General features: G+C 34.2%; 1 protein-coding gene across 3 annotated transcripts in view; it reads right to left on the reverse strand.

The window, feature by feature from the left end:
- Positions 1-25,526, reverse strand: part of LOC143252677 (protein O-mannosyl-transferase TMTC2-like) — a 304,308-nt gene that overhangs the window by 31,874 nt on the left and 246,908 nt on the right. For all 3 annotated transcript variants that reach the window (XM_076505193.1, XM_076505183.1, XM_076505201.1), the window contains 2 exons: positions 8,415-9,000; positions 2,553-3,516 (listed from right to left, as the gene is read on the reverse strand). In XM_076505193.1, coding sequence (XP_076361308.1) covers positions 2,553-3,516; positions 8,415-9,000 — 1,550 coding nt within the window. The remainder of the gene's footprint in view (positions 1-2,552; positions 3,517-8,414; positions 9,001-25,526) is intronic.

Here is a 25,526-nt window from a genome sequence, read left to right on the forward strand (position 1 = left end):
GATGTTAAGTATCTTCGTTTATGCAGCTCTTGAGACAGTTTTCTGACTGTCACTGATTTCAAGCATGAAATAAACAACCATGTACCAAATGACAGAAAAGTGTCCAGATCTACAGTACCAATAAGACTCAACGAGAGCGAAATATTCGATCTTGTAGACGTTAAAAATCTTTTATTTAGTCTCTAAATATTATCAAGAGACTGAAATTGCTAAAAAGTACAAAACTTGGCTGTTGATGATCAGAACATGATGTTACAGACAAATGAGTCCAAGTTGGAAATATCTGGTTCAAAGAATAGACTCTATATCCGGCGGAAGAAAGATGAAAGATACTTGTTTCAATTCATAGCATCTACATCCTTGTGCAAATTAATTGAAACAAATGGTCATTATACAATATTTTCAGCATGGCGGCCGGTGTAGGCTCACTGAACCCGCTGATTTCCTTTAATGGTCCTTTTTTCACACAGACGGCGTCATTATCTGTTTTTTACAGTACGGCCGATCTATTTTTGAGATATATAACGAAATTTTGAGGAATATTACGCCATTCGAAATTGCGTTAGAAGAGCAGTATACCAGTCAAAAAACAACTTCTTACTAACTCAATGAAGAAAAAACGGTATCAATGGGGTCTGAAATACAAGAACTGGACGCAAGAACAATGGAGGAAGGTGTTATTCAGTGACGACACTCATTTCTTCGTACAGGGTCAAAGAAGTCTGCATGCTCGTAGATCTCCAGGTGAGAAACTTCGAGAATCTCACATCAATCAGTTCGTAAAACATCCCTTGAAGAAGATGTTTTGGGGCTTTTTCAGCTACTATGTCGTCGGAGGCTTACATATCGTAGAAGGTATGATGCGAGGACTACAGTACATCGAAGTTTTGCAGAGAAGAGTCGTTCCAGAATTGAAAAAGAGATTTCCGGCAAGATCTGGCTCTGTGCCACACATTGAAACTTGTGAAGAATTTTATGACAACAAAGCGAATAAAGGTGCTGGACTGGCCTGGAACTCTCCGGACTTAAATCCTATTGAAAATCTTTGAGCGATTTGTAAAGAAAGATTTCGGGGAAAAGACTGTACTACGAAAGATAAGCTAACTGAGGTCATAATTGAGGTGTGGTACCGCGATCCAAAAATTAGTAAAAATTGCAGTCAACTCGTAAACTCGATGCCAAAGCGGATTAACGATCTTCTGAAAAATAAAGACGGTCATATCATGTGTTAATTTGTGAGTAATTTTTGGATTCTCAGAAATAAAACGCAAAAAAATTGAAAAAAATCGTAATTTTCCGTCTTGTTTCAATTAATTTGCACAAGCGTGTACCATAAGTCATGGGGGAGGTGTGTGATGGTTTGGGGGTATTTTTCTGCTCAGGCTACAGGAAACATTTGCAAAATACATGGAAGAATAGACTCGCACAATTACCATTAAATATTGGTCAGTTATGGCATATCCAGTGGTTTAAGTATTATTGGTAAAGGATTCTTTTACCAAGAAAATAATGACCTCAAACACTCATCTAATCTATGCAGAAATTACTTAGCTAAGAAAGAAATTGGAGTCATTCAAACAATACAATAGGCTCCACAGAGCCCCACTCTCAACCCAATTGTGCAAATCTGGGATTTGTTAGATCAGAACATTTACAAATAAACATTTATTTCTAAAGAAGCTTTATGAGAGTGAATGAAAGACATTTAAAGCAAAATCCCAAAGGACGCCTTAATTAAATATGTTGCAATAATGCCTGGAAGACTGTCTACAGTTATTAAAACAAAAGGAAGACACAATAAATATTAACTGTTTACTGAACTCAAACACTTCCACTGAGTTTCTCTTGCACTGAATATGAATATCAATAACATTTTGATGTTCCATCTGTGATTTACCTTCCATTGTTTTTTGAAAGTAGCCTGAAACCTAAATTTTGACCCTAACCTAACCTAAATTACTGAATAAATAAATATGTATATATATAGTCAATAGATTACAATGAACAACAAAAGCTTCAGCTTTTTTTGTAACGTTCATTATCGTTAGAGACAATTAATGAAAAGAAAACAACCAAAAACAACAACAACAGTGAAACAATTCATTTTCTACATAAATTATACAAAGATCGACAGCAGCAATTAGAATATTATTAATTGTAATATTAACGGTGTTTTTGTGTAATTCATGTGTAACCAACACAATCATGGACTCACAAGTAATGTGGTCGATAAATAGAATATGAAAACGTGTTAAAAAGCAGATGCGGTTTATAATCTGTTCTAGAACTCAATCGCATAGTAATAAAATTGCATGAAAAATATAGTAAATGCCAATATATAATACTAACTCTTTCAGAATAGAGTACAACCTACATGGTTTCAACAGAGCTGTGACGTTTTTAGATTTTTATCAACCGTTATGTTCCTACAAGATTAATTGTTTTATGGCATTACTCACTCAGAAGATTCAGTTCTCAAGTACTGACGAAGAAGACGGGAGAAAGTATATTTAGAAGAATTTATTTTGATTACTGATATCAAGTATACGTACCTTTAGGCGGATTGATGGGTATACCTGACCTGTAGAGACTTTCCTCGGTGTGCCAGTCTTGATTTCTTCGAAGTGTTCGAATTGAGAAGAGAATCAATAATAATACCAAGAAATACAATAATGTTCTGCGTCTTCTAACACTTTCCTGGTGTCTGTATAGTTGTTCTAACCCTAATGCAATGAGAAGACAGAAGCCCATGCTGGGTATGTAGAGAACACGTTCGGCAACAACAAAGCCCACGTAGAAGAACAAGTTGGTGGCTGGAATGAATGGCAGTACCAGGAGAGCCAGAGAGTGAATCACAGCCTCCAGACGATAAGAGTTGGCTATTGAACATTCGGTACACTCGGAGGCAATTGAGTACACAGATGGCTGACACAGCGATTGTTGTATATGACAATTCCCATTGGAAACACGGTGTCCGTTACAGTTTGACTGAGGGGAAACGTGACTGTTATTATTGTTGTTATTATTCAATATAGGAACACACTTTTTATATCTCTGTGTTGACCCACTGTGGCTGGAATAAAAGGTAAGTTTTGGACTCTGATTTACAGTTTGACACAAACAAGCATGAGTGCTCACTAGACTGAAGGCACTTTCTGAAAGAGCTCCTTTTCTAGACAAGTGTTTATGTACATAAAGAAAAATATAAATTAATCCTCCATAGAAACACAGAGATAGAAGGTTCCTTGGGTCGAAGATGGAGCAAACGAGGGGCACAGCTTCCATAGACCAATCAAAGCTCAGCCACATCGGACATAACAATAGCCAAAAATTGAAGGCTGGGAGATAAAGAAATGTTAACATTCGAGTGACAAAACTGTCACTATCTGCTGCAGGGTTGTCTGCTGGGGCAAAATCTGGGGGTTTTCTGCCCATTAGATGTACTCTGAACCCCACCAGGACAATTGCTGCCCCCATGAGATGAAGGAGCCCCTCTCGAAGACCTTGGTAACGTTTCTGAAATGCACAAAAGCTGTAGTAAGCAACAATGAAATACCTTAACTAAATATTTACCAAAAGTTGTAAAAATATCTACTTGGTTGTTTACTGAAACACAATATATATAAACTTACAAGAAGATACAGTCATGCTGCTACGACGTATAATACTGAACAAAGAAGTTGAAATATAGTTGGTTACACCTGATATTACAAAAAAGTAAAAAAACAAAGGTTTTAAAGCACATAGTATGCAAAAGCACCAAGAGCATTGTGCAACACAGATAACTGTTACCAAGCACATGCTGTTAAGTGCTCACTCGTATGATCCAAAAATTAGTAATATGTCTTACTTTATAAGCTATATTTAATTTGCTGTATGCTGGACCTTCTATGAACTAATTATGGCTTATTTTATTCATATATATATCATGCCTTTTTGTTTTCTAGAATAGCGGTTCTTGACCTTCTATCAACTAATTCCATTCCTAAAAAAATGATGGGCCACTTTAAACGTTAACTTTTTAAACTATTTTAAAATTATATCGTAAAACAATATACTTTAGTATACATATTTTAAAACATGCATTTGTTTTTTCAACTATCTTTCAGACTGGCTGAAATCTTCCTGTGAAATGGCAGTTGGGAACTGCCACTCTAGATTATATGCAGTGTCTCACTAAAACCTTTGCTCTTTTATAGTAAATATGTCTGAGCTGTTGGGTTTTAAACTAGTGAACACTTTGGTAGCAAACACTGTGATATTATTTGATATTTCAGTTTGATGTCGAGACAACCAGCATTACATTATTTAATAAAATTTTGAAAGACCAATTAAATTGTTATAATCTTTATTCAATATGTGCATAACTAAACTGTTTCAACAGGTTTTTAAAAAAACCCACTAATTCTTTAGTGAAACACATGAAATTTTATAAATGTGAATTTAAAAAAAAATTCTGTTACAATGGATCTAATTTTTAACATGAAATAATCAAAACTTAAAAATATTGCTTTTATTTGAGGTGATCTTTTCTAATGATAATTATGGAAAGATAAAATAATTTTTTACTCAGAAAGAAATGTCTCTGCTCTCATGGTGTAAACACATTACCTTAATATATTACAAATTAAAATACCAAGTCATTTGTTACCCAGATAGAAGTGCCTCTGCTTACTTGGTGTAACCTCACTAATTTAAATATATTACAAATTAAAATATCAAAATCAATGTTCATTCAGTCTGATAAATGACTGCATAAGCTCTCTACTTCCATTTAAAGCATCAAACTAAGTTTGGTACAGAAGTAATTAAAAAGCACAAGGGGGGTGATAAAGGAATTGAAAGAAAAATACCATAAGGTAATCTTGTCAGGGATACTGCCCAAAATTAACTGCATGGATGAAGTTATAAGATTGTCACTAGGGCTAAATGCTGGCTTAAACTAGTATGTAAAATGAGCATACTGGCTGTTTGAACTTGTGGAAACAGTTCAGTGGAATAAGGTAGCTTTTCAGAATGGACAGTTTACATTTAAATTAGATAGAAGTTGGCTTATTTGCCAGGCCTATTAACTCAGCTGAAAGGGAAGTTTTAAACAAGGACTAGATGATGGTGAAGGCCAAAATAACTAGAAGAATAAGAGGCAAAGGAAAGTTAAGCATATCAAATGAGTATAGTAGTAGTTATAAAGATGTATAAGTTATAATGGTTACTATCATAGTGATAGAGGTAAGCTGTAGTAAGCAACAATGAAATACCCTAACTAAATATTTCTTTATTTCACAAAAGCTGTAGTAAGCAACAATGAAATACCTTAACTAAATATTTCTTTATTTCACAAAAGCTGTAGTAAGCAACAATGAAATACCTTAACTAAATATTTCTTTATTTCACAAAAGCTGTAGTAAGCAACAATGAAATTCCTTAACTAAATATTTCTTTATTTCACAAAAGCTGTAGTAAGCAACAATGAAATTCCTTAACTAAATATTTCTTTATTTCACAAAAGCTGTAGTAAGCAACAGTGAAATTCCTTAACTAAATATTTCTTTATTTCACAAAAGCTGTAGTAAGCAACAATGAAGTACCTTAACTAAATATTTCTTTATTTCACAAAACTGTAGTAAGCAACAATGAAATACCCTAACTAAATATTTCTTTATTTCACAAAAGCTGTAGTAAGCAACAATGAAGTACCTTAACTAAATATTTCTTTATTTCACAAAACTGTAGTAAGCAACAATGAAATACCCTAACAAAATATTTCTTTATTTCACAAAAGCTGTAGTAAGCAACAATGAAATACCTTAATGAAATATTTCTTTATTTCACAAAAGCACGTTTTTCGTTAATGAAGTTAATTTATCGCCTCTACGATCATAACGTTTTTAATTTCTATGGTTTATTTTTCTGTCATTTTTACATTAATAAATTATTCGCTTCACAGTTACCAAGAAAAATACACAAGTCGTTAACTGAAACGGATAATTGTACTTTCATTTCAAACAACTATTTTTAATTTGTAACCCTGACAATGTAATTTGACAGCGTGTTTCCACAAGAAACCAAATATTGACTTTCGCAATTTAACTAACCATAACTATTTTATATCAGCAATAAGTTATTACCTGGTAGTGATATCATTAGAAGACTAACATAAAAGTTGGAAAAAAATTAAATAACTCACCTAAAGTTTATTTTCGTACCACTAAAACCTACAGCTTTAACTATCCTACTATTAGGAATCATGTATTCGTAGAACACATGTTGAATAAACCAGTTCATTGCTTGCACAAACAAAGTATTTATTTTAGTCCAAGATTATAAAGGAAATCCCTTTGGTAGAATACCATATAGCCATGTGTTTGCTTTAGCTCAAAGCTGCATAAGAGGCGATAGTTGTCCGAAAGATGAGACAAAACCTTTAGTTCTAATGTTGTAAGCCCTGAAGTTTGCCGTTGAGTCACTGAAGAGCAATAAGTAAGAAACCAAAGCCTCCAAACAAAGAAGTCCTCGTAAAAAAAATAGGAAAGAGAATCCAATACTGGAAGGAAAAAGAAAGAAAAAACAGAACACATCGAAGACTTAAATTCTTTTGCTGTATTCATGAACCGGTATTAACGATATAAACAATTTCCCAACACCCGTTCACCAACATAGAACTTATACACAGGTGTGACGAGGTAGGTGCACGTACTTGGAACACTGTTGCCATGTGAATCGGACTTACTTTACAGTCATCTGTGCCTCCCAGGACAGTAAGACTATTGTGGTGTAAACTGTGTTTATCTTTATAGAAAACCCCTTAACGCAACATGCTGATCATTTCGTTCACGATATAGTTATGCTATGAAGAGCTTTGATGTATAAGAACATCTTTTTATTTATTTATTAACGTGACAAAAATATGTCGATTATGTTACTGGAGCTGTATTTTGTGTGAGAATTAGGTACTTTATTTGTAATATGTGCCCTGTGTTTGGGCTGAAGAGTTGACCATATACATACGAGCGTATCCACCACGGAGGAGTGTTGACAGAACCAGTTTGGAGAGCTCTGCTTCCCCGGCTACCCCCATACAAAATATCAGGATTTAAGATTTCAAAGTTATCCTTATATTGTCAATCCTTTTCACATGAAATTGTTACTTTTCTTGGAGGGGCTTGGTAATCATAGTACGTAACTCTATCCGAAAGAAGTATCTGGAACCAGATGAGACCAAGATGATGATCTTATTGTTAGTTTAAAGTATCATCATACCACCACAGAGATACGTAAAGAGGATCTGAGGTAATTTCGCTCTCTTTTTTTTTTCAGATAATTGATAAGAGAAGATAGATGGTTCTTAAAAACAAACGGCCCTATTTATTTTGTATTTAACAACATCTGACCTCCCCTTCTGCTCACACAAACTATCTCTTCTTGATGACGAGAAGGTCCCGGCATGGCCAAACGTGTTAAGGAGTGCGAATCGTAATCTGAGGGTCGCGGGTTCGAATCCCCGTCGCGCCAAACATGCTCGCCTTTTCAGCCGTGGGGGCGTTATAAAGTGACGGTCAATCCCACTATTCGTTGGTAAAAGAGTAGCCCAAGAGTTGACGGTGGGTAGTGATGACTAGCTGCCTTCCCTCTAGTCTTAAACTGCTAAATTAGGGACGGCTAGTACAGATAGATCTCGAGTAGCTTTGTGCGAAATTCAAACAAACAAATCCTTGATGACGAGAAACCCACTTTAAATAAAAATGTATATCAGAACCGCTGGTATGGGTATTAGCATTTTTATTGATAAGGAAAGAACAACGTTTCGACCTTCCTAGGTCATCGTCAGGTTAAGAAAGAGAGAGTTTGCAAGTGATCGTTGCCGGACACATGTCTTAGGGACGAGAGTATAAAGTGGTACGGGATTGTAGGGGGCGTTGCAATGATCTTTATTCTTCTTCTACTCCCAAGTAAAAAACAAACCCAGAGACACCATTTCACACATACACACACAGATAATATAAATATATATTATCTGGTAGCGATATCATCAGAAGATATGTGTAAAAGTTGAAAGTAAATTAATTCCCTCTAGCGGCTAGAAACGACTATACTATTTTGAAAGAAAATCTTTTTAACTATCTTGTCGATCCTTCGCTGACTCCACACGTACTAGAAAACCTGACGGTAAATATTTTGAACTTTATGGGCCTAATTTAACGTTACCATTGCGACCTTCAGCTATGTCTAGCTAACATATAAATTGCAACATTAAAAATATAGACTATAATAATATTGTTGACTAAGCATACTTACATTGTTGATATGCGAGTTGTACAGTTAAAACAAAATCTTTTAATAGATAAATATATCAGATTTCAACTTTCAATTTTCATAGCTGCTGAAGGAAAATTGTGAAATCAGGTAATACTCACCTCAGTTAGGAGAGCGGGAATATCTTTCGGTGTCAGACGGTGTTGAATCATCATATCGTAGAGTGCACACACCCCCAACACTGTGATACCATGTTCCTTGGTCAACATGGCTGCTGTTGCAAACACAAGAGCTCCATACAGAGTTATCCAGCGACGACCACAGTATTCAGGTTCCTTGTCTCGCCATTTACAGTACTGAATATAGGCCTGCAATGCTAGAAGAAAAAAGAGGCAGGCTCCGACGTCCGCACGACCTACCAATCCTGATACAGCTTCTGTGTGGATTGGATGGACGGCGAACAGTAGGCCGGCTACCATGGTAGGCAGTACATGATGCATGAAGATCCCTGCTGCAAAATGGGTAAAAAGTCCGGTTACAAGGACGTGCAGAAGAACATTGACTACGTGGTAGCCCCAAGGATCTAAGCCCCCTAGCCAGTAATTCATACGAAAGGATAGGACACAGAGCGGTCGGTAAGACTTGTGGGAGCCACTGTGGGTGAGAGGTGTACCCCAAAAATCGTCTCTGAAGAGGCTAGATAAAGGGGTGCTGGGCAATAGATCTTGATTTGTCTTGATGGCTCGGCTGTATGGAAAAAAAACAACAACTTTATACAGTATCACGAATACATGATTTGACAAAATAATAGTTCTAAATAATCAACATCGAGGTGTGTATGAACCTTAGTATACACTCAGTAGATGTAACAAGCATCATAGATGTGAATAAAGTTAGGAAATATTAACTATTGTTAACTAAGAAGAAAAACTCAAATGCTTTGAAATTTTATAAAGAACAGCAGGCAGTAATCGAGTGATAGGAACAAGTCAATCGTGAATAGATAATGAAGAAATAACTACAAATTTATCTACCCATCTAATGGAAGAATTTCAAACTTATACAAAGCTAATTTCACTTTATTGACAAATATAAAAAATTCTATAACCCAAGTGCTTTCTAAAAGTATATCTTTCTTTATTGGGGGCACACTTTATTTAAACAGTTTTGGGCCTAACACGTTTGCATCGATTGGTTAGCAACTGCTTTTTATCACAAAGATTTATATCTGTCTTAACAGAAAATACAACATACAGATATTTCACCATCTACTCTAGTACTAATGATAACATGAATTTGTTTGTTTGTTTGTTTGGGAATTTCGCACAAAGCTACTCGAGGGCTATCTGTGCTAGCCGTCCCTAATTTAGCAGTGTAAGACTAGAGGGAAGGCAGCTAGTCATCACCACCCACCGCCAACTCTTGGGCTACTCTTTACCAACGAATAGTGGGATTGACCGTCACATTATACACCCCCACGGCTGGGAGGGCGAGCATATTTAGCGCGACGCGGGCGCGAACCCGCGACCCTCGGATAACATGAAAAACATATAAACAAACACATACACACAAATAAACTTAAAGCACGATAAAACTATATTTTAAAATGATCAAAACAAATTTTAGCTTGTTATTTGGCTGAACAACTTTACTGATATAAACCGTTAGAAAATTGGTAGTATAGTATAGCAAATTACAATGTTTAAAAATTAAATTGTAGCCAACATAGGTATTAGTATATCACTTCACAAATATCTCTGTCGGTTAAAGTGCACATAATACTAAAATAATTCTTATTAGTGAAAGGTACAATTAGGATTATGCATTTTAAATGTTGTTGCTCTTACAAAGGAAGTGTCTATAATATCGACTTTTTAATTATTAGTTTTGACTCAGATGTTTAGAACTTATCATGCACTCGTAAAATTGCTGTTCATAATCGTAAGTATTTATCATAAGAACGCTACGTTTCGCGTTTGTTTGTTATAAAACTAATTTCAATCTAATGTGGTAACACTTAAGGCAAGGCTTTAAGCTAAGGCTATTATTCTTTTGTTCGAAAAATAAACTGTTTAAGCATAGATATTACGGATTCATACTTTTCTAGCTCCCTGAATGTTTTCTATATATTAGAGCTTATTTGTATAAAGTGTAGTAAATTTCATAAATCTCATTAGTTATATTCAGACACTATCCTTTTATTTGTTAGTTGTTTCGTTTATGTCTGACGGAAGAGTTCTAAGGTATCGAACGAAAAACAAATAATTTTCAACGCATACTGAAAAGCTGTGAGCATATTGCGCTATGTAGCTCAGCTTTTAAATTTCTGACTTTAAATGTTCCATTTATTTTAAATGTAACAGACCCATACTTTTTAAAGAGTTGCCAAGTGACTCACCACTAATCGTTTACTAATTTTTTGGAAATTACAAATACTTTTAGAAAAATCATGCTAAACAACATACGCCTAGTTAGACCAACCAAAAATACAAATAAACAATTTTAACAAAGTTCCCTCTCCTCAGTGGTTTACTAGTAATTTTATAATCTTATAAAGATAATGAAAAACAAAACAAAACGGTTTTCGATACCTGGGTTGGGTACAGCACAGAAAGCCCATTGTTTAGTTTTATCTTTCACTATAAACAAACAAAGCGTTAACAAAAAGCACTGCATAGTAGTTTGCTGTCTTGATGTGAAAAAACAACAAAACATTTCGTAATGTTTAACACAATGGCATTAGATCTCAAATGTCAGAAACTGGAATACTACAGGGCGTTATAAATGGCGCTCCAACTTCCTGAATGACAGTAAGGTCATATTCAAAATATATTCAAAATTTAGCTGGCAACAACAGAAGTACATTCCCTAAAATATAATATTAATTTAAAAAACCTACACCAGGCCACTCACTGAACATGTGTCTTGAATGGTTAAATAATCACATTTAACCTAGGAAAACTCGAGAAAATTCAACATTCTAATGTATGTTCCGCCTTAAAATTCTAAGGAACATTTCAACAGAATTATAGTAACCTCCCATGTTGTTAGGGTGCTTTCTTCAAGAAATATTTATGTGAAAACAATCTAATGCAGAAGCTCAGTATCGTTAGCAAACAGGATATAAATAGTATTAAATATACGACTCTTATAAACACTTGCAATAATTGTTGTTAGCTCTTTGATCGTTACGGTCACGTGATGCAAGTCTTTTGCTTTTTATCATCCTTGACATCATATGATTTGCTTCGTAACTGGTTAGTTAGTTTGAAATATTGACAATGGAATGGGTTAAACATAACTGACGTTTCAATACGAATAGACTTATATGTATGTTTTACTTATGGGCATGTTTTATCAGGATATTTTGGATTAAATATATAATACATACTTCAGTAGTTTAGTTATTTTAATCCACTTGAAGCATATTCAGATCCATACTGAGGACGAATCCTGAGGATGGAAGAAGAGGTCTTCAATGTACGTGAACTTTCCAAGTCACATACCATCATGGCCCAAATTATGGTTCAGCTTAAACTTACGCCTGTAGCAATCGTTTTACAGTTGCAAATAAGCAGCTAACCCTACCTAAACGTAAACTTTGCTGCTGTAATCAGCTGTCTTCCTATCACTATTTATGAAGTATAATAACACTATGATTTTATAAATTGAAAGCCAATCAAGAGTATCAACCATTGACAACACTGTAACATCATCAGTATGCGAGCACTAACAGTTATTAACAGTTATTGGAGCTAGCAAAACAGTATTACGAAGTAACGATACGAATCATTCAATATCATAAAATAAAATGTAACATATTCAATAAAATAATATTGAAATAAGAACTTTGACGTCATAGCAGAAACAACAAATCATTGAAGTAAAAACAAAATCCATTAGATAACACAGACTTGTTATTTCACTGTTGAATAGACACTATTGTAAAGGGAGTAGCGCATTTTATAGATTATTGGAAAAAAGAAAAGTCCACAAGTCGGCTTGTGTTTAAAACGACAGAAACACATCACGTAGAAATCTAAAACCCGATCGTTGTTTTAAAATAATTATGGAAAACCAGTCAGTTAACGAATTCTGTCATGAATAGCAAAGTTACTGATAAAGCTAATAGATTGTCCACCTAATAAATAATCTAATCTGCTAATGATGTGTGTGTATTATTTTAAATAAAGACAAAGGTGCAACATGCGATAACATTATACGCTTTTCTTTATGTTAATTCCATACACCGCTTTGAAATTATGTTTCGTAACCTTATTTGCTCATAGATGGCGACACACAAGAACATGATAAATATTTTCTAGATCTACACATTATTTTTCTTTTTTCTATGCGATTTGTCTCTGTTGGTCGAAGGTAACCATAGTAACCTAATGCGATTAATTGAATTTCACTTCCTTCTGGAACGCTTATCTTGCATTAGTGAATTTCCCAATGATGAACACGGGTCATTACACATAAATCAACAACAACTCTAGACCCCTCTCGCCAATTTCCTTTAGAGAATTGAGAAAACGTTAGGTTGTCCTTCAGAGTATGTCCATACAGCACCGCAAACACATATAAATGCAGTATACTCACTTACCTTAAGGGATGACTTTTTGTGTTATTATTTGTCAATACTTTTTCTAAATATGTAAGATTAGGGGTGGCTTGTTTTGTTTTTTTAATTTTTAACTTGATTAATTTCGAGATGTGTAATTAGCTTCACCAAGTTGTATTAATTGTGAGATATCTTGTGCTGCTACTGCAGACTTTTATCAGGGTCACTAGTAGGTGCAGCTCTAATGTTTCCAAGATGAATCCTATCCAACGCATAAAACCTTGTTTATATTTTATTTACTTTTTCTTAATGTGGTATCACAGTTTTTGAAGTAATGCATTTTCGTCGTATGTTGTAATATCTAGTCCGTTTCTAAGCTATTAATATTAAGTTTCGAGCAGAGCAAGCTACTTAATTAAATCAAAACTAAAGATGAACTTGGTAATAAGAACAGCTAAATAAATATTTTTTTAATTTCTTATTTATAAAGATTAGCATGCATTCTTTCATCAATTGAATATCTTTGCTGTTAACAACATTTTTGGCCATAAACCTAATAGCATATCATGAAAATCGACCAGCTTAGGGCATTTAGGTTAGTCCTAATCCTAAATCCATATACTAAGCTAACAACACAAAACAATATTTGTGATAAAAGTATAATAAAAACAAAACTAAAAAACAAACCAACACTAGATGTGTTAAACATTCTAACCAATACTGGTAATTAAAGTAACATTAAAGAAAGAATAGAGTAGCCTCACGCTCTTATGGAGCACACAAACATTAGTTATTAGTTTCAAGTTCTGTTGTGGTGTTTATTGAACAACGTAACACCAACACGGTCGTGTTTTCATTTTATTTCAGTTCTTTAAGCAATAACTGCGATAGTTTTAGTGGTGATGGTGTTTTGATTTCTATATACAGTGATAAACAACAAAAACGCCAGTTAAAACAAAATAATGTAAGCAATATTTATTTTTAACACCATTCTGTAATAGTATTTTTATCTAAACTATGTTTATTAAATATATGCACTTTATTTAATGACTTGACGGTTATCCAGAACGCAGACACAAACAGTGAGAAGATGATATACATCAACACTGAATAACCGCATCCGACTTTCTTACTTAGACTCGACTGAGAGAGATCTGACCTAGAGGATAACTGACCTAAAACAAAAAGAAGACTGGAAGATAAAGATCTTAGCTGGAAATAACTGGATCAAGATAGAGATCTGAACCAAGAAAGAAATCTGGACTGAACGACAGTTGGATCAAGACAGTAGGAGAGGTAAAGACTTGAACTGAATGATAATTGCATTAAGGTAGAGATTGGGACTGGAGAATAACTGGATCAAAAATGAGAGAGAAACCTGGACAGGTGATAACTAGACCAAGATAGTGGGAAAGATAAATGAATTAGATATAGCTGGACCAAGAGAGAAAGAGATCTTAACTGACCGATAGCTGTTTCAAGACAGGAACATGGGTTGGACAACAAATGGACCAAGAGAGAAAGAGATCTTAACTGACCGATAGCTGTTTCAAGACAGGAACATGGGTTGGACAACAAATGGACCAAGACAGACATCAGACTACGAAATAGCTGGACCAAAGTTGTGAAAGATAATTGAACTGTAGATAACCAGATTAAGACAGTGGGTGAGAAATAAATCTGAACTGGATGTAGCTTGAACAAGACAGAAAACTGGACTGGGCGGAAGTTGGACCAAGATAAACCATTGGGAAGTCCAGCTATCAATTCAGGAAGGTCAGATCAACTCCTAATAGTTTGTAGCCAAACAATAACATGAGAACACAGAGAAGTCTTCTACGACTCACAACCAGCAGAAAAATATAACAGTCTCAATATACTGATGCAAAGTGATAAAAATTAATTGTTACAGATAATAGTTTATAAATAATACGTGAAATACGAAGATTCTAGAAGTTACGTTGCAGAATTGTAGGTTTCTACTTCTATCATATTTTCAAACACACACTTCTCTATGGAATGTATTTAGAGATAAATTTCTCATATTTGTTTGAAACGTGCGACTTGGTGCGAGAACGGTTTTGTACTAACAGTAAAATTATATCGATAAAACTGATAAACACAAGGTGATACAACAGAAAATTCCGTTTACGTCTGCTGTTGGTCGACGTGATGTTGTAATTCCCAGACTTCTCTAACCCTTTCTGTGTTTCTTATAGCGCTAATTTATTTCTAACGTTGTGAAAAAATATAAACAGCTAAAAATTGAGTTTAAAAAAAAAGGAAAACAGTAACAACCCACCACAACATATCGTTTCATAATATATATATATGTACCAACACACACACCTACCGGTGATATTGTAAATATAACCGTTCTTAAAATAGGTATAACTCTATCTCTTTCGTTTTATTTATTGAAGGTTTTTAAAATATTATTACAAACGTTTCTTTCATTTTACATTTGTTAACATTAGGTTCCAATTAATAACTTTCATATTTTCACCGTATTGATGTACATCTTTATAACATATATATAATACGGTGGAGTATACTCATGTTTTTCTATTCCATTTTCTTAAATTCCACTCAGTCTTCGCTGCGTAAAGATTATTACAAGCCACACATTTTACGTTACAAACAATCTATTTTTCAATTACAGTTGGCTTAATTCTTTTATCTAAAAGGGAATTCAACTGTTTTCCTCGTTAAAAAATGAATTTCCTCGTAATAGAAAGTTTATACGTTATTTCCATCTCTTGCCGTATTTTTGTATCGCAAACGATAAACTAGATACGACAGAGTTAAACAAAGTTACAGGATTGCATTTTCTTTTTTTTTTCGAAGACTTTTCAGTAATTAAACTCTTCTTCATAACAGCAATGGGAAAATCATTTCCTTTCACCAACGCGCTTTCCAGATAATTTATTACTTCATGTAACCCTTCCTTTGGAATTACCAATAATTCTAATTGTAGCCAATAAAGTTTTTATAACACCGTTTGTTTTAAATTTATGATGAACCGAAGTTTGATTCAAATAAATATCAACATGAGTTTTTTTTTATAAATAACTTTGTTTTAAAAGCTTTATTTAATTCCAATTGTTAGAACAAGTAATTTGTTTTTAAAGAACGTCCTCGTTGGAAGACACTGCTAAAATTTAACACGTACTGGTGATAGAAAAGTTGTTTCTTTATTTTAAAGTGCACCTATTCTACAGGATGCATAACCGCAGAGATTCGAACCTCGGTCTGTAAATTTATCCCTGACTCTCCGGAAGACGATAATAAAAGAGAATCGATTATGTTAATTTCATACAGATGTTGAGAAGACTTTTTAAATGTCAAACACACTGAGTGATTTTTCTGATAAAGTGAATAAATTAAAATATTCAGAGCCCAATTTTATAAAATATAAAAATAATTAATGTTTAAAAACACTAAGAGACAATAAAAACCTTAAAGTTTTAAATTATTACAAAGTTAATAGTGTGGCTGTTTGTTTATTTTTGAATTTCGCGCAAAGCTACACCAGGGCTATTTGTGCTAGTCATACTAATTTAGCAGTTTAAGACTAGAGGGAAGGCAGCTAGTCATCACCACCCACCGCCAACTTTTGGGCGACTCTTTTACCAACGAATAGTGAGATTGACCGTCACATTATAACGCTCTCACGGCTGAAAGGGCAAACATGTTTGAAGCGACGGAGATTCGAACCTGCGACCCTCAGATTACGAGTCGAACGCCTTAACCCATTTATCCATATCAGGCTAGTGTGGTTGTAATGAAGCATTGTGGTTATTACAAAGGATGAATGCGACATACCAAGAAGGTGATATGTCATCAAATAACAACCTTAACAAAAGTGTGGAAATAATATTTAACTAATTTCTATTGAACTTAATATATTATATTATCATCTGTATCACTTTTCTAAAAAATCAGGTGATGCTAAAACACTTTATAATAATAGGCAAATACACATACGGCTCTTTCACTTTTTGTCTCAACCAGAGACATTTTTAACTTAAAAAATAGATATGTTTTTTAGTTTGGAACTTATGCTTTACAGAGAGAGACTTGGAAAATACAGTTGTCTATTAATCTATTTAATACATTTAAAGCTCAAAGTTTGTTAAATAGTTTTACTATTGTGTCTTTTTTCATCTAAGTGTCAACCAATGAATCTATGGATTATACTTTTTTCTACCAATAGAATATTGATCGACCAAGAACATTTGGGTTTTTTAATAGTGTGGTCAACAAATATACTGTCGTCATCACCGTTTTAACTTTAGTTTATTTGTAGTTGGCGCCAGTTATTATAAGTAACACTTTTAAACTACTTAAGCACAAAATATTGATGTTTAACGTTTTGAGGCAAATATTATCGGAATGAAATAAGTTCCGAGTGTTAACATTAACACAATTATATTCTAAGTTAAAGATACACTTTTGAAACACATAACTTATTAAATTATTATTATTTACTGAACAAAAACGTGGATAGATATAAATCATTTAGCAAGAAATTACGTTCTAGTGAATCATTAAAATGGTAATGACGGTAATATATGTGTAGACCGCACGCTGTTGTAGCACCAACAACTGATACGTTAAAAAGAATGTTTATTCTGTAACAGCAAACACCATGTAATAACGCTTTCTTATTATTAGCACGTTGAATAATACGTACACGTTCCTTTAGCGTCTTCACTGCCTCGTGTTTTCATTAACATGGCTGATCATAAAATCAAAATTAGGTCAACACGGGACTTCATTTATACAATCGCAACATAAACAACTATTCTGGACAACTGGTTAATTGTTTTTTAGTATTTTCATATACAATACAACCAAATATTCAATTTACTAATGAGAACGAGGAGAAGGAACAACTACCGTCCCTCAGTATTATGGCCATAAACATAAATAATACTTCCAAAACAAAATCAATTAGAAACAAACTCGTAGTGACATTAATCTGAATTTCGTTTTGGTTCATCATAAGCATCAAACATCGGGTTTATAAAAACTTTATTGACTACAGTTAATGTTATTTTTAATTCAGTAAAAAAGGGTTACATGAAGTAATAAATTAGTTGGAAAACACGTTAATACTATTAACTAATTTTTAAGTAACGAAAAAGATTTATAAAACAAACAAACAAACAAAAACACAATGCTTTCAGAGAATTTGGTTTACTGTGTCATATCTGTTTATCAGTTGTAATAAAAATATTAAGGCATAGAAAAAGTGTCTAACTTTTCCACCACGTAAGATAAGAGACTGTTGTAACGAAAAGATATTCAATAAATTAAGCAAAAATGACAGACTTATATTTAATTTAAAGTCAGAATTACACTTATGATGTCAACAATAGGTGTATATAAACGTGTTGTGCAATTACATAATGCACAAGATGATGCCACGTTAATGATGGCGATACGCCGCAATGTTGTGTAATATGCTTGATGGTGCTACATTAACGGCCGCGAAACGTTGTATTGTGATGTGATCCTTTTTAAATTCCGTTTAAAATGTTTGCACTTTTTTATACACTAGATACGTATTTTACAATCTTTGTTTACAAATTAAAATAATGTTTGTTTTATTTACTCATGTTATCACTATTTATAAGCGTCCGGTATCACAGATGTCGATTGCCTTGAGGACCATATGGACTTATAACGACACTATTTTATCAAAAATACTTTCAAACTCAAATGTTTTACAGTTAGTCCTAAAAATAAACTATGACGCAGTAACATATTTTATCAAATCCTTTCTATTGCTGCTGTGTATATTAAGTAAAAGATAGATAGATGGATAGAGAGACATGGACATTCAAAATTCTCTGTGCTGGCACCGACAGTCGCTCTAAAATGACCAACGTTGCTATTAAAAATGGCATAAAAGCAGAGTTACTTTCGGGCTCACAGCTCGTGCGCATCTTCGATTGGCCAAAGAGTTGCTTTGATTCACGAGCTTTAATAAAGTCTGTCACGCGATGCACCATACGGAATCTCTTTCTGTTTTGCCTCGTCCACGCGGACGCACTCCTCTTTTTCCCGTCGACACGTTTATGAAAATATTAACTACATGTATGACTGCACGTTTGTGTGAGCTGAATCTCGATTGGGGACATCTTGTGCTCATCGTAAACTTCTTCAATAATGCAGCCTCTTGAGAGGAAATCCCAATAGAAGCGAACGTAAAGAATGGGGATTTCGTAATTTACGTCGCATCCTGTCGGCAAGGTCTGTAAGCGATACTTCGTGGAGAAACATTCATGTTCTTGAGAAGCCATAAAGAAGCTACGGCCGTAGTCGCCACCTCGAGTACAGATTGTCAGAACGAACTGAACAAACTACATTACTGGTGGCAATCATCAAACATTAGTGACTTAGTATATGTCATAAAGACGGAAGTCATTTATTTTAATGCTCAGCACACAAATCAGCCAAATTAGAAGCTTCATATACTGAAAGGTATATTGTATACGTCATTATAGCTACATCCACTCACTCCATGAAAGACAGGGGAGATTTAATTAACAGTTTTGGCACATATCCAATTGTTTTTCGACAGATATTATAAGATTAGTTTTCATTTTGTAAATTGGTAATATGAACATAAATTTATCGTTTTAACAGGAATACTGTACAAACTAGTGTTCGTTTAGTATTTTGCTTGTAATAAAACAAAACAAAATGACCATAAGACCAGAAACAATAATATGGTGTAATAAAGTTTCTCCTAAAGGGAAAAATAAAACCCAGAGTATAACTACAGTGTAACTAAAATTTACAACAAATAACTCAATTTTCCCGCAACTGCTTGAAATAAAGTTAGAGCTCTAAAGTCGAACAGGTAAGGATTGATTAACGTTAAAATTTTCTAATCATATAAAACGAGACTATTACTAAACGTCTTACTGTAAAAAGTATTAAAAAAAATTGTCTTTTTTTCTTCAACTAACTGAAACATCGTATTAGAGGAACTTTAAAGCATCACATGTTTAATTCATACATTGTTTGTTTGTTTTTGGAATTTCGCGCAAAGCTACACGAGGGCTAGCCGTCCATAATTTAACAGTGTAAGACTATAGAGAAGACAGCTAGTCATCACCACCCACCGCCAAACTCTTGGGCTACTGCTTTAACAAACGAATAATGGAATTGACCGTAATATTATAACGCCCCCACGGCTGAAAGGGCGAGCATGTTTGGTGCGACGCGGATTCGAACCTGCGACCCTCGGATTACAAGTCGAACATCTTAACCCACTTGGCCATGCCGGGGCTTGAAATGTATACTGAGAATTCTATAAAGGTATAAAATTGTTACTAATATACGTCACCTTTTTACTTTGTCAGGAGCATTCAGAAAAATAAACAAGAAAAGAAATACCATAATCTTGTGTCGTGTGTACAGACGACAATTGTATGACGAAATTTTCATTCAAAAGCTATAAAATGAGGGTAGTAGTAAGTTATAAACTGCTAGAAATATTTAAAACAAAAGGACAAAACGAAGGTAAAGGAAAAAAACATAGCAGATAGTTATTTGATTAGAAAATGTGTGACATACAGTTTTTACGAATCTTGCTTTTTAGGCAAATATCAATTGCAAATGATTCTAAGAAGTTAGGCCTAACGATTATCACATTTTCTATTTCGATATAATTGAACATAAATCCAACATATTAGAAAAAATACACATAGACATCTTAGGGGCCATCTTATATATTTCATGATATGTTATTACGATGTATTCTACTGACAACTCTTTTAATCATGGCACCCACAAAAATATTTTTAAGGGGTAAGGCAAAACGCATAAGTAGGGGATCAGCTTTTACAGTTTAAGTCAAAAGAATAAAATATGTGTCATGTGTGCTTGAACGCAAACACAAATTTACAGTTTTAATAAAAATTACTAAAAACATTTAGTTTCACTACGATGTTAGGTTTACATCATAATACGTGCAGTTATTTGCCCCTTCCTGCGGACGCCCTTTTATTAAACGATTTTGTGATAGCTATAATCTAATAGATGATATAAAATGTTAGACTTGATAGATAAGATTACATTTTCTTATGAATCTCACGCTCCAAGGTTAATATTCAGTCTCCAAAATATGGCTAAATTTTAAATTCTCGATTCTACATGAAGCATTTTGTTACAGTTCATTTATAACTTATTCGCTTGGGTTTTTGCTTTACACTAATTATTAAACATTTATATCTCAGTTACAATTGAACTAATGAGTATATTTCAAAATGCTTCCTTTGAAAACCTGAAAAATAAACCCAGTTAGCAACAAAGTCAGTCAAATACACTTTTCGAGAAAAACTGCTAATATTTTTGCTAAGTTTCATTAGCTTAACGAGAAAAAAAATACAGAATCACCAAGAAGCTAATTTCTCTGAAAAAGAAAGGGATAAAATTATATGATACCAGAAAATACACGTGGTTTTAAATTAGCGAAGACTTTATCGCAATTTTAGATCTTTTATTTCTTCGTGAAAACATTGTTACCACTCTTAACATTCCAGAACAAACTAATTTCAGACTGGGCACACCGTCGCCTGCCCGCATGGTAAGTGAGAACGTTTGAGGGAATGTAATCTGGTATAGGCCACACATCCTTTGAACGTTCATGATCAGAGACAGCGATCGTTGCGGTCCAGTGATTGTTATCAAATAAAACGTCATAATCTTCCCACAGCCCTCTGTGAAGAACCGCCAATTCGGGCAACTGATAAGCATACTGTGCTAATGAACACGTTGTGTTGCTATGCTATCTTTGCATACAGCTATCCTAGAATTGGTTTTGAATTATCTATGTACCTAATTTTTAGTCATAAAATAACTTTTTTTTTTCTGACATTAAAACGGCGTACCCGATGGGTCATCATGTCTGGGAGTTGCTGCCAACAAAATATAGTAAATTTACAACTTTCATAATTTAAACCGACTGCATATTTTTGTTTAATTCTATGCCATAAAACGAAGCTAAATTATGGAGCTATACTTTCAATAGTCACGTTAATTTATAAAAGTTTCAGTAACAAAAGCGTAGCTGTGGAAGGAAGCGCACCAATAAAAGGAAAATAAAATCACGGAGCATGTTGAAAATGGAATGAAAATTGGGGCTGGTTTTTCGATGTATATCAAACTACATTGTATCTTGTGTGTAATCTGGAAGTATAACAACCGACTCAGGGTATCTGATAGGAAGCTGGACAATAACTTTTGGCAATTACATGCAAGGCAGGGGCCGCTAAGAATAAAAACAATATTACGTTGGTTCTGGGATATGGCCTCAACCATCTATTAACTAAACCATAATGCTGTTATTAAAATGGTTCCACTTTTACTGTTAATAAAGACGATCAGAACTGCTATATATAATAGAAATCTTTATTTTATATTGCTTAAAATAGACAGGTATTACGTAAACACAGTAGATATTCAGTAGCCACACACACACACAAAACAAACAGTAGATATTCAGAAACTACATGAATAAACACACGTGGCATACGTTCACAAACTACATGGATTAACACATACGTTCTGAAACTATATGGATAAATATATGTAGCAGACGTTCAGCAAATATATAGACAAACATATAAGGCAGATCTGAAATTACAAAGAAGAAGAACATGATAGATATTCAACAGCTACATGGACAAACATATAAGGCAGATCTTCTGAAATTACAAAGAAGAAGAACATGATAGATATTCAACAGCTACATGGACAAACATAAGCAGTAGTTTTTCAAAACTATATATATAAGCACGTGACGAGTGCTGAGAAACTACGAAGTTAAACACAGTAGACATCCAGCTATTACATGGGAAACATGCAGTATACATTAGAAAGCTACACAGATAGTGGTGTGCGTTTTGTTAGTTTGTTTGGTTTTTGAATTTCGCCCAAAGCTACACAACAATTATCTGTGTTAGCCACCCCTAATTTAGCAATGGGAAACTAGACGTAAAGAAGCTAGTCATCACCACCCCCGCCAACTCTTGGGTTTCTCTTTTACCAACGAATAATGGGATTGATCATAACTTATAACGTTCACACAGCTGAAAGAGCGAGCATGATTTGTGGGGGAGAAGGGTTTGAACCCTTTATCGTCAGATTGCGAAGTCGAACGCTCTAGCCTTCTGACCATGCCGGGTCTCATAGGCTCACCAGTGCACATTTAGTAAACGATATAAACATATAGGGTAGACGTTAACTACACGCAGATAAAAGCATGCGATAAACATACAGGGTAGGTAGACAATAATTATACATATTTAAACACACGGCAGACATTCAGTAATTACATAAACATACAGGGTAGACAAAACTAAAAATATATCAAAACACACGTCAGACATTTAGTAATTACATAAATATACGTAGCAGACAATAACTACATATAGATAAAAACACACGATAGACAATCAGATAAACAAACACATAACAGAGATTACATAACTGCATACTTAAAAACAACTTGTAAACATTTCAACTACTACACTGATATCCATACTTGGAATAACAATAAATAAACGTATGGTGTAAAAGGCCACGTAACAGTTATCTCTAGTGTGTTTGATCAGTACAAAAATTTAGTGTTAGGTTATGCTTTTCTCAGTTCTGTACATTGTAGCTTCTTTTTGGACTTGATTATGACAGTTCGTTTTTTTTAGTTCCGATTTTGTACTTAAAGTATGAGTTTTTGCTGAAAGACTGAGGAATTATAAACACCTCATTGATACATTTGTAATTTATGATATATGAGCGAACTAAAATTCCAAGTGGCCAAATGATTTTGGTTATCACAACATTTGTGATGTACGAAAGATTTTCTAATTTACATTTCAAGTGAATTATAAAAAAAAAAATAAGTAGATAAATAAACCTATATATTTAGATTTATCAGTTTCCACCTATATTCATTCTAAAAGTTACCTTTTTAAATAATTTATTTGATTTTAGTTTTGTTTTGAATTTCGCGCAAAACAACTCGAGGGCTATCTGCGCTTGTCGTCCATAATTTAGCAGTGTAAGACTAGAGGGAAGGCAATTAGTCATCATCACCCATCGCCAACTCTTGGACTACTCTTTTACTAACAAATAGTGGGAATGACCATCACATTATAACGCCCCCACGGATGAAAGGGCGAGCATATTTGTTGTGACGTGGATTCGAACCCGCGACCCTCGGAAATAATTTATTATCAGTAATGCATAACACCGAGTTATCCGTTTCAATGCTACTACAATGAAACGGCTGTTTTGCGAAAACTTCTGATAATCGACAACTCATAAGATAGTACAGGCATGCCTTTGTTTAATTCTCTGAACTATTTTCAGCTCAATTATTTAGAAAACTTTTCAATATTGATAATATTGTATCTCTATCTCTAAGTAACAATTAGATGGTGTTTCATCCATAGCTACCCGCCTTAAAGACTCAGCAGTATCTCTGAAGGCTTATAAAACTAAATCGAGTTTCGATACTCGTTGTGTAACTTTGTGCTTAACAAACAAAGAAAGAATGGGAAGAAAGCTATTTCTCATTGAATGTGTTTTGTTTTGGAACTAATACAAATTTATGTTTTTGTGTTTGTTCACTCTTCAAACACTTCCGAGAGGAACATTTATTGTGAAGATTTCATGAATCAGGCAGAATTCCAGTCTTTAGAGCATCCTTAGGTCTCGACGACCATGACACTGCAATACATCACGACAGTGTGAAACTTATGAAAAAAAAACTTAAAATACGAGCAAAGAGAAGGAGGGGACGAGATCTCTAAAATGGTCGAAACCTCTGAGTGATCTTGTAAACAGTTAAAATAAGAAAGTGTCATCACTCTTACGTTTTCCAAAACCAACTTGTTGCCAAACCAAGAGGCAAAACATCAGGCATTTCCAGTTAGCATACAAAGATGAAGTTAGCGAACACTGGTACAACCTGTAGTGTCATTCTGGCTTAGAAATATGAAGTCAAAGATGGATCGATGGATTTTAGTGGATATGCGGAGGGGGACACCCTTTCATGCGAGCAAGCACATCTGCCTTCGCAGCTGTACCGAGGAAACTTGATCAAGTGTAAGAATGGTGTGATACGGAATGAATAAGAGATGCACACTGGATGTAGTTTTCATTCTAACAGGACCACCTGGTTCAAGAACACAGACATATAGACAGAATCTTACAAACAAACAGCATACCACATGTGATGTTTTCTTCGCAGGGCTAACTGTATCCTTTCTTTAAAGAAAAACTAACACGGGTTCCCCAACAAGATAAGGAACTTTTATTTTAAATAATATCCAGTGTGTGTGTGGGCGTGTGTGTTTTCTTATAGCAAAGACACACTGGGCTATCTTTTGTGTCTATTGAGGAGAATTGAACCCATGACTTTAGCACTGTAAATCCAAAGACTTACTGCTGACTCACGAGGGGGTGCCCACCTTCAGATCATTAATCATTACAGAGGAAGTTTGAGGCTATTTCGATTCTCATGGAAATGAATTTTTCTTTGTAATACAAGCTGATATTTCAATCCAGTTTATATCTAGCTATACGTGGATACCGTAAGAGATAAAATTCACAAAATTAACAGCTCAGGTGATGAAAACTTCCTTAGAACATGCGATCGTCAATTTATGAAATTATGTTGAGTATG

This window comes from Tachypleus tridentatus, chromosome 1, assembly GCF_004210375.1.
Source record: "Tachypleus tridentatus isolate NWPU-2018 chromosome 1, ASM421037v1, whole genome shotgun sequence".
Taxonomy (NCBI): domain Eukaryota; kingdom Metazoa; phylum Arthropoda; class Merostomata; order Xiphosura; family Limulidae; genus Tachypleus; species Tachypleus tridentatus.